We start from the raw sequence: 12,909 nt of genomic DNA on the forward strand, positions 1-12,909 counted from the left end.
TACACAGATGCTAGACACAGCGCAGCTGTAACTAAGATGCAGCTAGATGCTGCCACCCAAACCTGCAGCCATCCAGCAGCCTCTGGCACTTGTGTGGTCGACATCAGGCTCGGGCCCCCACCGGCCCCCCGCCCCCCTGTCAGGACGGCTATAGGAGGACTGGAGGAGAGCAACTGGTTCCCAAATTTACAATACCAACGATGCTGGCGGATACGGTCCACCCTGATTTGTCGCCGGCCTGTGGGACACGCAGTGACTTGTGGTTTTGCACGTTGCTTGCGGCGCCCGCATTCCACACCAGGGTGGCCCCGTTCCACACTAGCAACCTCGCTCCTCAAAGGCTCAATCGAGCTTGTGTCTTCACCACCTACCAAAGTCTAGTAAGACAGTCTTGACCGCTAGTGTTCTGGTCAGCTCAAATTTTGTGGACGTCCCCACGAATACAATGTCTGCAAGTGTACATATGTACCGTGTGTCGTCCCTAAGCAGCTTCACCCCCATTAATACTTACACCTACATCTCTCTAGCACCATGGGCAAGCTATCTTGCCTGCTTGCACAGCGGGGATAGATGCAGGGCCTTGGCACGCATCATGTGGCTGCACACATGCACGTATGTGCGGCAAAGTGCAAGCCAGCCAGCCAAGAAAAGAATCAATAATGGAAGAATGTGGAGGCCTATAGCTTTAAGCACGCATCCACACGGCAGCTGCCCCAAACCTGCCTCATTGCAGGCTCCATTCATGCCTATGCCATGAACCACAGCACCCGGAACGATGCACGGGATATCGCCGGCGACGTGTACGGTGATGCATGCACGTGCATGCATCCTCTTTTTAGACAGATCAATCACTATGATATCATGTCCCCGTGCCATAATCAAAACCAGTTCCCTTGCAGTGATGCGTTATTCCGCAACTCAAAGCCCCGCAAAGCTACATTCACACACAGCGTTATGCGATCGATAACTAAGCTCCATCAGAGCCCAGCCCAGCCATCATAGACTCTCGCTCTTGTGTAGCGCAGCATGAATTCCTGTACTCCTTTAATGGCTACCAAGCGGCCTTGGACATAGGTACCGGCAGGTACCCACAGCTATGTAGCAGTCATTGTGATCCAGGACGCGGCGCAACGAACCGCTTCTAGCTCCGAACCACGTTGATCCACTGGGCGGGGCCCCAGGTGCGGCCGCTAAGGAGGAAGATCATGTAGGGGCCGGGCGGCGCCACGTTGGCGTTGGGCGGGCCGCGCACGGTCACGGAGCGGTCGCCATCCACACCCACATGGTTGTTGTCGTTGTCAGAATCCAGAATCTGTACGCGGTAGTGTGTGGGACGCACGTGGGTAAGGCGTAATGATAGGTCAGCACCCACACCAACTACAGTAAGAGCTGTTGGTCTCGCTCCGATGCTCATCAGCCCCTGCATGCCTAAACCGCTGCAGTGTGGATGCCCTACACGGTTGGATTACGGCCGTGTGGCAGTTGCTCACCTCGAGCTCCACGATGCGCTGGTGCATGTTGAAGGTGTGCGTGTCGCTGCTGGGAGCGATCAGCACCACCGAGGTCACGCGGGCCGTGGTATTCGGGATGAGGTAGGCAATCGACGTCACGTCACCTGCACAGCCGAGGAACGGATCAAACAGTCAGGAATGGATCGATGGCTAGGACTAGGGCATCGTGTTGCAGGTCTCATGGAGAAACTTTCTGCTGAGATATAAAATGAGCCCGCCCGGCACTCACTAAATCCAATGCTGAATGGGCAGGCCATGATGGCGGGGCGGTTCTGTGTGTCAAACACCTGAGGCGGGGCAAACAGCTCAACACGGTACTCCGCAAAGCCGGTGGAGCTGGGGCTGTAGGCCTCATCCGCAGGCATCCAGTAGCGTGAGGAGCGGTCGCCACCGGCAAGCTGCAAGGGAGGGGCACGCGAGGTAGCATAGAACATGATGGACAGGGTAGGCAAGGTCATGGACGCAGCCATCAAGGCAGCAAGCAAGCAAAGGCGTGGCAGCGCAAGCCCAAGCCCAAGCCCAAGCCCAAGCCCAAGCCCAAGCCCAAGCCCAAGCCCAAGCCCAGGCGCACTCACAATGGCAGTGCCGTTCAGCGTGAGGCCAGCGGCAGAGTGCAGCAGGCGGGGGATGCTGCCGCGTGCGAGCTCGGTGTAGCGGCTGCCCTCAGAAGCCAGGGGGTCATACAGCACGGGCGTAAGGTTGGGCTCATTCAGCATCGCATCGCCACCAGCGACGGCGTCGCCGAGGAGTCCGCGCTTAGCTCCGTTGATTAGCAGGACCATGCCGTTGGGCAGGAGCACACTGGTGCCGCTGACACGCGGCGAGGGCATGGTTTCCGCCTGCCACTGGCCGACGTCGTAGGTGCCGTTGGGCAGAATCTTGATCTTGAGACGCATGGACAGATCCACAGCGGTGGTGTTCACCCAGCCGTACGACCACTGGCCGCCAAAGACCCTGGGGAGGAAGGGGAGGAAAGGGGCCGGGGCCGGGGCGCGTCAGGGTGGGCAGACAGCAGGCGAGGGCACACTGATGCCGCCACATGCCGGATAATGTCCCAGTCTTACGCACAGGCCCCAGCTCACATGATCTCGACTTCGGTGAAGTTGTTGGTGGCGCGCAGGGGCAGCATGGCCGCGGTGCCGCTGAAGGGGTACTGCGTGCACATGCCCTTGGCCTGCGGGATGCCCTTCCAGTTGGGCAGCACCAGCACCTTCTTGCCCGTGAGCGGGTTAATGATCTGGCCGTACTTGTTGCTCCACACGAACATGTCGCCGGTGGGAAGGACAAAGTTGAAGGGGTAATAGAAGTACCTGAGCGAGGGGGCGGAGGCATGGGCAGCGCTTGGGTGGAGGAGAGAAGGCTGGGGCCCGGAGGGCGTGCTTGGTGCAAGGCGCGCGAAATGCACTTCATGGGGTCGATTTGCTGGGCACCTTTTGCGTCCTTGGCCCTCCCTTCACATCTGTCTATGCCCAGTTACCCACTTGGTGTTGGAGAGGAAGTTGTTGTCAAGCTGGAAGGCCTTGGTGGTGGCTGGGTTCGTCGGGTCCCAGAGCTCGTAGAAGGGGTTCTGCAGAATGAGTGAAACATTTTGGGCGTTTGGATACGTTCCGAGTGCCTGAGATAAGCCAGAGCAACCGCCTGTACAGCGCTGCTGCACCGCTGTCCCACCCACCTTGATGCCATCCTTGCGCGCGGGGCCCACAGGGGAGGGGCTGTCACTCATAATGGTGATCTGAACGGGAAGGGGCGATGGGGCACGGGTTGCACGTTTTGAGGTGTGGGCACGTGGCGTGGGCACACTGCGACACGGCGGGCGCAACGCAAACGGGACCCTCGCACCTACGAAACCCCTCGGCAATCCCTCCCTCATACACGTAGCTCACCATTCCGTTAGGCAGGCGTGTGGCGGTTGCAAGCCAGTGTCCGAACTGCAGCGAGCCCACGCTGTCTAGGGTGCGGCTCTGTAGGTTAAGCACCTGCAGCGCGCGGCGGCCCTCTACGTAGCTGGACTGCGGCTTGTGGCCGGCCAGGATGGCAACCGTGCCTGAGGGAGAAGCGGTAAGCGGTACCGGACTTGTTAAGATGCACACCAGGGCAGCTAAGTCGGTGCCAGCGCATCAGCTCTCCATAACAGCGCCGACCACTCACCGTTCTCGAGGTAAGAGTGTCCACAGTTCTCCATGCTGAAGGGCGTCTTGATGTTGGTGAACGCGCCAGTCACGCTGTCCATCAGCCCGGCGTTAAAGCTCTACAAGATTGATCGGGCATACAGGAAAGTGGAATTGAGGCAGCGTATCCTGGCGAACCTTAGGGGCATCGTGGAGGTACGCAGATGTACAGTCGTGACCCGATTCACAGTTTCCCCCGCACACCGCACACGCACGCCACATGCCATTCACGCTGCGCCGCAGCCCGCGCGCACCTTGCCATCGGGATGGTTGGACTGGGGGCGCTCCATGAAAAGGAACTGGTCGGTATCTGAATTTGAGGAGACACGGCAGGCGGTGCAAGGGTGAGGGACGGGGGCTGGGTGGTGGCGCTTCCGCACAGTGGGCGCGGGGTAACCCAACAGAGGCTGTGCCTGGGCTCGTGGCCTTGGCACTTGCAACCTACCCGGAACAGCAGCGAGCTGAGTCCCAACACAGTTTGACAGGCCGATCTTCGTGAATTCGCCGAGGACAGCAGGTCCGGTCTTGGGCACCCTGTGGGCCGGAGGATGAGGGCAGGGCAACGGTGTGACATGCGCCCGGGACGCGCAGCATGTCAGCGGATTGTCGCTTACGTGTCGGCGGCGTTTATGAGGCCCACAACGGCAACTAGTACGATTGTAAGCTGTATCCGACACATGGTGTGGGATCGCTTGAACTAATTGAGCTCAGAGGTCGGCAGAGGGCTGAAACGCGGTCGCAATGGGGCAGCGAGGCGTAGTAAGTCACAATAGTTCAGTGACTTGGTTCCTCTTGATCTGGTCACAAGTGAGCTCTTCTAGGTGGTCAAACACGGTTGGGGCTGCAGTGGTCGGGTCCGCATCCCAAGTTAGTGTTCTGCTATTGAGAGTATGTTGGCATTCCGGGTGCTTGGGCTCTTCCTTTTATATGGCCATAAGCAGCTGTGGCAACGCCACCAGTTGCGAGGCAGCCATTGCCCAGCATGGGCCCTTGGACAAAACGGTCGGTACCAGGCTCGTCCTGCGCGGGTGCCCGCCGAAACTCTCGCCCACCTTCGCAGCGGCTAAAACCTCTACGCCTCAAACATTTGTATTCGTGTACTTCTATTGCTCTACAGCAATTGCGGGGGCGAGAAACGCAAGCCGCAAGTGGCAAGCAGACGCCCCTAGTCGTCCTGGTTCCGGCAACGCCTGGCTGTCGGAACAAGTTCGTAAATCATTTGTCACAGCTACTGGCGTCCGTTGTCATTTACCTCAACAACACTGAGCTTTCCCCAATGTGAAGGAGTGTGTACCAAGTCTCAGTGTACGCCGCAAGGCTCCTCCTGGCGATGTGCCGACACCGCGGCAATCCTCGCGCGCAACCGCCGAACGCAGCATGGCTGCCACTGTCCTCTTTCAACAGGGCAGATTCAGACACCAATTCATCAAAGTACCATTGTATGCCGCCTTATGTCCATGGCACAACCATGTTTCCATCACAACTCACGCGGCCACAACGGAGGGCGGCATTATTCCAGCCGTGGCTCGGGTACCTGCTGCGCAGCGTGAAACCCCAAATTCGTTCACATGACATCCGACGCTACATGACAATGCATGTCAAGGATGGCGAGCTATACAGGCAACTCGTGCCGGCTCACTGGCCGCGCCGCACGCTGCGCAGTGCTGGCCGCGCCTCGAGGTAATGCCCCCCTCGGGTACTCGGTAGTCCTGGCAGCTGTACTTGCGAAGCTCAGCGGCGGCCCACAGCTCCACGGCTCCGTTGCACTTAGCGCCATGCTCTTCATCTACAGCTACAGCTCCGTGAATCTGCATCCAGGCGGGGCCGCCGAGCCCTACATCCATCCCTACGCCCGCGGGTGCGCCTACATCCAGGGCAGGCCTGCACCCTTGCCGTCCACGATGCCGCCCACGCCAATGCGCCACAGGTCCAGCAGAATGGTGACCAGCATGCCCGCAGCCAGACTGTCCAGAGCCGCCTCGCTGGAAGTCCACTTGGAGCCCCTGCGTGGCGGCGTGTTGCGGGGACAGCAGGTTGAAACGAACAGAAGCGGGGGACGTGGAAGCAGCCCGTGTATGTTTCGGCGTACCGGTGTGCTGGGCGCGTGCGCAGGCAGCGCCTAAATGCATCTGATGCGCATACCGGTGTACCGTTAGGCATTGCGTCGCTGCACTGCATACCCTAGCATTGCCCCTGCCGCACAGGGCCCCGGCTATAGGATAGCAGCAGCAGCAGTGCAAGCGCACATACACACATGCGCATGCACGCACGCGCACCTCTTCTGCGGGTACTCGTCCATGCGGTAGAACATGGGGAAGGACACGAAGAAGTAGATGGCGTAGAAGAGCGAGCCCACGGTGTACATCTTCTCGCGGTCAACAAACGTGTAGTAGGGGAACTGCGAGTGCCGAACGGGAGGGCGGGAGCGGAAGGCGCGGGGCCAGCGCGCGAGGAGCTGGTGGGTGTGTTCGGGTGTTGAGAGCGCCGGTTGTGCCATGATGGCTCCTACGTTTTACTCTCTGCTCCTACGCTTTGGCTTATCGTCAGCCACCAATCTCAGCCACCGCCTTCCTCAACTCCCTGCCGCCTTTCCGCGGCGTATCCAGCTCCCCTGATGCTGCCTGCCTAGCTTCTGCGTGGGCTCTTGCACTTGCTCATGCCGTAGCCCCCGCTACAGCCGCAGCCCACCAGCAGAGCCTTCCCCCGCCCGCTTCCCATTGCCCCAGATGACCAGGCCCCTGGCTCCAGGCCCCCAAGCACTCACGTGCGCAATTGTGAGCGTCTCCATAAACGCGGTCGCGTACGACAGCGCAAACACCACCAGGCCCATGGCCGTGCGGCGCACCAGCCAGGAGCTCTTGGCCAGGCCCGTCTGGACCTGTGGTGTAAATGTGTGGGGTGAAACGGAGGGAGGGGATCAGCAAGAGCAGGAAGATGCTGCATGGACGAGCACGCAGGTGGTAGCGGTGCGACAGGCAGCGTGACCACCAGCAGGGCACACACGGCCTTGAGTGGCCAACGCAAGCGATGTGCCCTGAGAGTGTATGCCGCCTGCCCTCGCTCTCGTTCGTTCTCCCTCTCTCACCCTCCGCAGCAGCACGTTGGACACCACGTGGTAGAAGCAGAAGTAGCCGTGAGTCATCAGGTACAGCGTGATGGGCACCTGCGCGCGAACGTGCGTGTTGGGAGGGCGACTGCGCAACAGGGGGATGCGCCATGCGCCCCCTGGCCAGGATGGTACTCCGACGCAGCTCATCATAGCCCGCCCCCTCCCGACGGTCCGCTTAACAACCCTGCTCCTCCGCCTTCCACCCACGTGCTAGCCCCCTGGTCGCTCACGTCGTTGAGGCGCCAGGACACAAAGGTATAGGAGGCGCCCAGGACCTTGTAGAAGTAGTGCGTCCAGAAGTAGTTCCCGATGAAGCTAAAGATGGCGATCCAGATGTTGGCCTGCGGCGCGGACAGCAACGAGCAGATGTGGACAGCCGGCCCACAGTGTGTACGCCAGGTAGTACTGGCTGACGGTTTCACAACGCCACCGCCAAGACGGTATCCTGCTGCTAATCGTGTCGTCCTGGCTTTCCAGGCCGCCAAGACTCCAGCCGCGAGAGTTGTTGCCCCAGCTTCTGCCGTGATCCCTCCCCGCTGAGCTGCTCTTTGCGGCCCGGCGCAGCGAACCCGCGGCATGTGCGCTAACGGTGTGCCGCCGCTGTGCCGCCCTGTCCGCTCCCGCTCCAGCATGCCGCCCTGTCCGCTCCCGCCCCCCAGAGCGGCTGGCGCCACGCACCTTGACCCAGAACCGCTGCCACATGGGCTTGCCCTGGTCCGCCTGTTTGCGGGGGCACCGGGTTGCACGCCACCACCAGCAATGCACGTCAGACGCCGGGGCGGGAGCATAAGGGCGGCCGTCGCCAGCTCCGCCATACATACGGTATGCCAGTATACGTGCAGGTTGACACACGTGCTGAGGCGCCAGTCATGGTTGTATGGCGAACCCCGCCACGCCGCGTCAACGGATGAGCTCAGCGTCACAGGTTCCGCACATGCATGCAACCTGCTTGCAGCCCCCACGGCGCACCTTGCACCGGATGAACAGCGGCAGAATGAACGTCGGCGCCGCGCAGGAGATGCCGATAAGCATGTAGCCATAGTTGCCGCAGTACTGTAAGCATGTCCGGGAAGGGCACAAGTTGGCCCACCTTGACGTTGCGCTGCACAGCCTGCACACCCTCAGGTCGGGTTTAGTGCCCAGGCCCCTATCACCTCGAAGAGCTGGAACGGCACCAGCAGCACCAGGGCCCAGATGATCCAGAAAGGGCTGTATGCGAGGAAGAAAACCTCTGTCCAGCGCTTCGAAGGATCCAGCGCCAGCCAGCGCGCGCCTTCGTTCTTTCCCGCCATAGACGCAGCTGCTTGACGATAGGTACACAGATCAGTAAACTATAGCATGAGCAGATTCGGTTCGGTGCCACTGTTCAGTGCGAGGCCCTGGACTTGCAAGCAGTGAGCGAAGCCAGGGCGATAGCTCGGAACTGCGCGTAGGCGCCAGGCCTGGCGTACGGTACAAAACTCCTAATAAATGTCTATTGATCGGTGCATGTTTGCATGCGAAAGTGATTGGGCCTCGCCGCATGGGAGGCTTACTTTGCTGAGAACTCCAGGAAGCGATGTTCCTGGTTGCAGCCATATTGTTCTTTCCATTGAAACCAATACCAGCTACTGTAACCTCTTGCACGGACTCTTGACACTAGCTTGACGGAACGCCACTGCGACAGCTCTCGGTCCCCAATTGTTTAACAATTGACCCAGGAACATCTGTGACTTTCCTTGTAGACACCGCTTTGTCAGTCCCCAGGAGCAAGCGAGGGCTGAGTAGAATTTAGCCGGCTTTGGAAGGCGCTCAAGAAGCAACCAGGTGCGCTGCGCGGGTTTGCGACTTGTGATGTAGGAAATTTGTTATGGGCCTCACTATACGGGGCGGGCCCAGCACGCCTCAGCGTGTTGATTGAAGCAGTCGGCACTTTTCGCAGCGGTGGCTTCTATGCTTGCCCAGCGCGTCCAGTTGGGCCGCTGTGAGGGCTGACGTGTATGTTCGGTCTCAGCTTTCTGATGTGCTTGTCAAAGTCTTGGTGCTTCTGACCTGCGTTGCCCCCCGATGGTCACCCTGAACCGCAGGCCGCGTGGTGAATGCATACCCGCGTGCCGTTAGCCATAGCGACGAAGCGTGCGTGACAGCGCAGCTTCAAGGAAAGGGCGAAGACCGTTTCGTGCCGGCTTTTCTCAAGCCAGACGGAGAGGGCGCCGAGCTTCTAATTAAGCAGCCAGTGGAATCATGGGCGCCTGCTGCTCTCAGCCGAGCGAAAAGTATGAGGTGCAAGGGCAGTCCAGTAAGCCCAAGCCCGCGACTGGCAGCGGCGCCAAGGCTGCCGCGAAGCAGCCCGCGACGCCAGACTTCGGCCTGCAGACCACGCATGAGGTCATCAAGTTGCTAGGTCGCGGTGGGGAGGGCGAGACCTGGCTGTGCCGCGACAAGGAGACCAATGCGGAGGTCGCCATCAAGCTTATTAAGCGGCCAATTCCCAAGCCGGCGATTCAGGTTATCAAGCGTGAAATCAAAATCCAGGCCGATCTGGGGCAGGGCCACCTCAATATCGTCAGCGCCGACGAAGTTATTCTGTCCAAGACATACCTGGGGCTTATCATGGAGTACGTGCCAGGTGTGTCGCGTCCCGGACCGGGGCCGCCAGTCAGCCAGGGCGACGCCAGCTGGGTCCTTAGGCTTTGCCCCTTGCCCCTCATGATATACTCAGCAAGGGCAGGGCCAGCAGTGCTGCATGCAGCGACGCACGCATTAGGGTCAGCGCAACTAAGGCCTGCCTTGACCAAACCCAAAACGGCGCAGGTGGCAACATGGTGAGCTACGTGACTAAGAAGCGCGAAACCAAGAGCGAGCGCGCCGGGTTGTGTATCGATGAGGACGAGGCGCGGTACTTCTTCATGTGAGTTAGCATCGCGCCCGGCACCGTGCCCGGGCAAAGGGGGGACACCAACCACCATCGCGTCGCATGCGTAGCGCGCACGCCAGTGTGGGCGTACAGTCTGGCAGTCCTCACCTCCTCACCTTCTCCTCACGTGCTGATGCTGCACACATGCGTTCCTCCTTGCCCCCGCAGCCAGCTGGTGTCGGCGGTGGAGTACTGCCACAGAAACAACGTGGCGCACCGCGACCTGAAGCTGGACAACACGCTGCTGGACAACCACGTGCCCTCCTGGCTGAAGCTGTGCGACTTCGGCTTCGCCAAGCACTGGCAGGTGGGGCGAGCGGGCGCCGGGGGCGGCGGCGGGTAGTGGTCTCGAGGTCGAGTGGGTGGAGGGCGGGGAGCACGAGCAAGTACAGTCAGGGGCTGGTGCGGACGGTGCGGGTGACTGCAGCGCGATGGGGCAGAGGAACATGGGTAGAGGGGTGGGGCGTGTTCAGAGGCATGGGCTCAACGCTCATGGTAGTTGGGCAAGCCCCTGTATGCTGCAGGGCTCAAGGGTCTAGCAGTTGGGACAGGAACGAGCGCATGCGGTGCGAATCGGAGCTGGGGCCTGTCTGGGGTCGGCCTCCACTGTGTAGGGGCGGTGTGATACCACCAACGCGGCCATTAGCCTGCGGCCGCTGCCGCATCCCGTTGCCACGTCCTAACTTTACCGCACACATCCACATTCCCCAGGCCAACTCGAACATGGACACCATGCGCATCGGCACGCCCGAGTACATGGGCCCGGAGCTCATCAGCAGCAGGTGGGTGCGTGCCGCAAAGCTGGCAGCTGGGCGGCTGGAGGAAGCTACAGGAAGCAAGATGGGGCGGGGCAGCGGCGGGATGGCGGGAAGGTGGAGTGAGGGGCGGGGCAGTAATGGTGGGCACGCGGCCTGTGGCAAGGCCGGAAGCTGTGTGCGTATGGATGGGGTAAGGGGTGGTCGACTCGCTAGGGCGTGCCAAGGCTGGATGTACTAGTGGGGCGCTAGATGGCTGGCTGGGGGAGTAGCCTGAGCGCCCCCGTGCTCGCTGTGGCTGTGCATGCGGCCTGTTGCGGACCCGGAATGCGCCGTGAGCAGGCGGCCGCCGACTGCGGCCCTGAGCCCTTGTTCCACCACACCCGTAACCAGCCTTGACCACCATGTCCCACAGGACCGGCTATGACGGCAAGAAGGTGGACGTGTGGGCGGCGGGCGTGCTGTTGTACGTGATGCTGGTGGGCATGTTCCCCTTCGAGACGCAGGTGAGGGGCGCGTCGTGGGGCGCCTGATGGTGGGCGGTGTGGGGGGACGCACCGAGAAGGGCAGGGGTACCGGGCCCAGCTGGGCGGGCACGACTGAAGTCCGAGTGGAATCCGGAAACTGCGGGTCCTGGAGTTCGTTTTGGTCTCCCCCGAGTCTTGACCTCGCCCGCCCCTCCCCCCATCTCCCTGCTTGCCCACCCCCACAGGACGACAACTTCAACAACACGGCCGGCCTGTACGACATCTGGCTGCAGCAGATCAAGACCAGCTGGCGCGAGGTGCCCAACAACACGTCGGCCGCCTCGCGCCTCACGCCCGAGCTGAAGGACCTGCTGGACAAGATGTTCGACGTCAAGCAGGTGCGGTGACACTGACGCTGGTGGCGGCGGGCAAGGCAGGGTCAGCGAACATTGCAGCGGAGTCACGCGCGGAAGCCATTGGTGTCGTATGGGGGCAGGGCGGCATGGCACCCGCCCGTGTCACCCAACGTACGGTGCCGAAGTGTTGAAGTGTCCCGTGGGACCATGCCCTCCTTGCGCCCCCCCCCCTGCAGGAGAGCCGCGCCAGCATCGAGACCATCAAGAACCACCCCTGGTTCAAGAAGCCGCTGCCGGAGCCGTACGAGAGCAGCCTGAAGGAGCTGCAGGAGGAGCAGCGAAGCATTGACGAGCAGGTGTCCAAGGGCGCCTTCCAGAGCGCCGAGCGCGACAAGGCGCTGGAGGTGAGGGGCGGGCGCGACGTGGGCGGGCACGACACGGGTTGAGGAGGTGTTGAACTCGGAGAGGGCGAGGCGGCGGGCAGCAGGTGGCAAGAGGGCGGTGCGCATGGAAGGCAGGCGGGCAGAAGGGTGGCTGGATGTCCCGGCTAGCTGCGGGCAGTTGGCCGGGTTAGCTGCCGCTGCGCTCACGCTCTCCGTTACCCCGGCTGCGGTGCCTTGGGGCTGCACCCCCCCTTCCTTACATGGCTCCACCCTTTGCCCTATTCTCCCAGGCGCTGCTCGACCGCGCGGTGACGCCCTCGCTGCCCAGCGAGGAGGTGACGCGCCTCAGCCTGTCGAAGATCAAGCGCGCCTACAGCATTCTGAAGGGCAAGGGTAACGCCGGCGCCGGCATGGCGGCTGTGGTTGAGGAGGACTAAAGGCAGCAGCTTCAGTGGTGGCGGGAACAGCAGCAGCAGCAGCGGCTGGCGAACGCTCTGGCGCGAAGCGGAGAGGCGAGCGAGGCGGCTGGCGGGATGAGCGAATGCCGGCGGTGGCGCTTCCCAGTGCCGGGATCGGGCCGCCGAGCTCTTGCATGATGGATAAGCACGCGGAGGGCAGCTGGGCATGCTGAAGATGACAAGCAGCACCGACCTCTTGGGTCGCGGTGGGCGCGGTCTCCAGCCACACGGCAGGGCGGGCGCCCGGGGGCAGCACCGCGCATCATCCGCGCCGGTACTGCAGGGCGCGTCGCTTGGAGGTCGCGCCGCCGCAGGCCATTCCCCCAAGTATGTTTGCAGGGGGCTCACTGGGGGGCATATGTCGTGGGTCTGGGAACTTGCAAGGGGATCTTCACACTGGATTTACTGCATGTGCACATAGGGGGGTCAACGGAGCATAGGGGCTATCGAGCCCAGGAAAAGCAAACAACAGAACGTAGGGCAGGAAGTGTGTCCTCGTGCCCGTCACGTCGTGGGCATTACGTCCAGGGGCACGCAGCTGGCCATCTGTGTGTGCCTCGGAAAGACGTTCTGCGGTAGGAGGGAATTCGAATGGGCAGTCGGGTAGGATGATCATGTGCGTTTGGAACAGAGCGGCCGCTAGCCATGGGGCGAGGACGCGCGGATTGTGCAGCACGGTTGAGGTCTTACGGCAGGGAACACGTGAGTGCGCACTGAACGTTAACAGTGTTGAGTAGGAGGTGATGAGGTCGTAAGCAAGGATGTGTAAGTACATAAGGAACGAGCTCCAAACCTAATGCCTTGAA

General features: G+C 61.4%; 3 protein-coding genes across 3 annotated transcripts; 1 reads left to right on the forward strand and 2 right to left on the reverse strand.

Annotated features, from left to right (window-relative positions):
• Nucleotides 1-174: 174 nt before the first annotated feature.
• On the reverse strand, nucleotides 175-4,550 carry CHLRE_16g657250v5 (uncharacterized protein). The gene is made up of 12 exons (XM_043070917.1): nucleotides 4,294-4,550; nucleotides 4,125-4,213; nucleotides 3,934-3,989; nucleotides 3,660-3,759; nucleotides 3,395-3,555; nucleotides 3,184-3,243; nucleotides 2,993-3,078; nucleotides 2,594-2,821; nucleotides 2,087-2,465; nucleotides 1,741-1,909; nucleotides 1,491-1,615; nucleotides 175-1,312 (listed from the first exon to the last, which is right to left on the reverse strand). Exons 1-12 carry the CDS (start codon nucleotides 4,356-4,358, stop codon nucleotides 1,142-1,144), a joined length of 1,689 nt encoding a protein of 562 aa, XP_042915559.1. The 5' UTR covers nucleotides 4,359-4,550; the 3' UTR covers nucleotides 175-1,141.
• Nucleotides 4,551-4,596: 46 nt separating this feature from the next.
• Nucleotides 4,597-8,241, reverse strand: CHLRE_16g657300v5 (uncharacterized protein). The gene is made up of 8 exons (XM_001697855.2): nucleotides 7,943-8,241; nucleotides 7,758-7,841; nucleotides 7,467-7,508; nucleotides 7,019-7,129; nucleotides 6,765-6,842; nucleotides 6,444-6,557; nucleotides 5,956-6,077; nucleotides 4,597-5,682 (listed from the first exon to the last, which is right to left on the reverse strand). Exons 1-8 carry the CDS (start codon nucleotides 8,078-8,080, stop codon nucleotides 5,544-5,546), a joined length of 828 nt encoding a protein of 275 aa, XP_001697907.1. The 5' UTR covers nucleotides 8,081-8,241; the 3' UTR covers nucleotides 4,597-5,543.
• A 159-nt stretch (nucleotides 8,242-8,400) lies between these two features.
• On the forward strand, nucleotides 8,401-12,884 carry CHLRE_16g657350v5 (uncharacterized protein). The gene is made up of 9 exons (XM_001697785.2): nucleotides 8,401-8,594; nucleotides 8,855-9,396; nucleotides 9,582-9,678; nucleotides 9,853-9,991; nucleotides 10,396-10,466; nucleotides 10,855-10,945; nucleotides 11,152-11,304; nucleotides 11,499-11,666; nucleotides 11,936-12,884. The coding sequence occupies exons 2-9, from the start codon at nucleotides 9,012-9,014 to the stop codon at nucleotides 12,080-12,082; spliced, it is 1,251 nt and encodes a 416-aa protein (XP_001697837.1). The 5' UTR covers nucleotides 8,401-8,594; nucleotides 8,855-9,011; the 3' UTR covers nucleotides 12,083-12,884.
• The last annotated feature ends 25 nt before the right edge of the window (nucleotides 12,885-12,909 follow it).

This window comes from Chlamydomonas reinhardtii, chromosome 16, assembly GCF_000002595.2.
Source record: "Chlamydomonas reinhardtii strain CC-503 cw92 mt+ chromosome 16, whole genome shotgun sequence".
Classification (NCBI taxonomy): domain Eukaryota; kingdom Viridiplantae; phylum Chlorophyta; class Chlorophyceae; order Chlamydomonadales; family Chlamydomonadaceae; genus Chlamydomonas; species Chlamydomonas reinhardtii.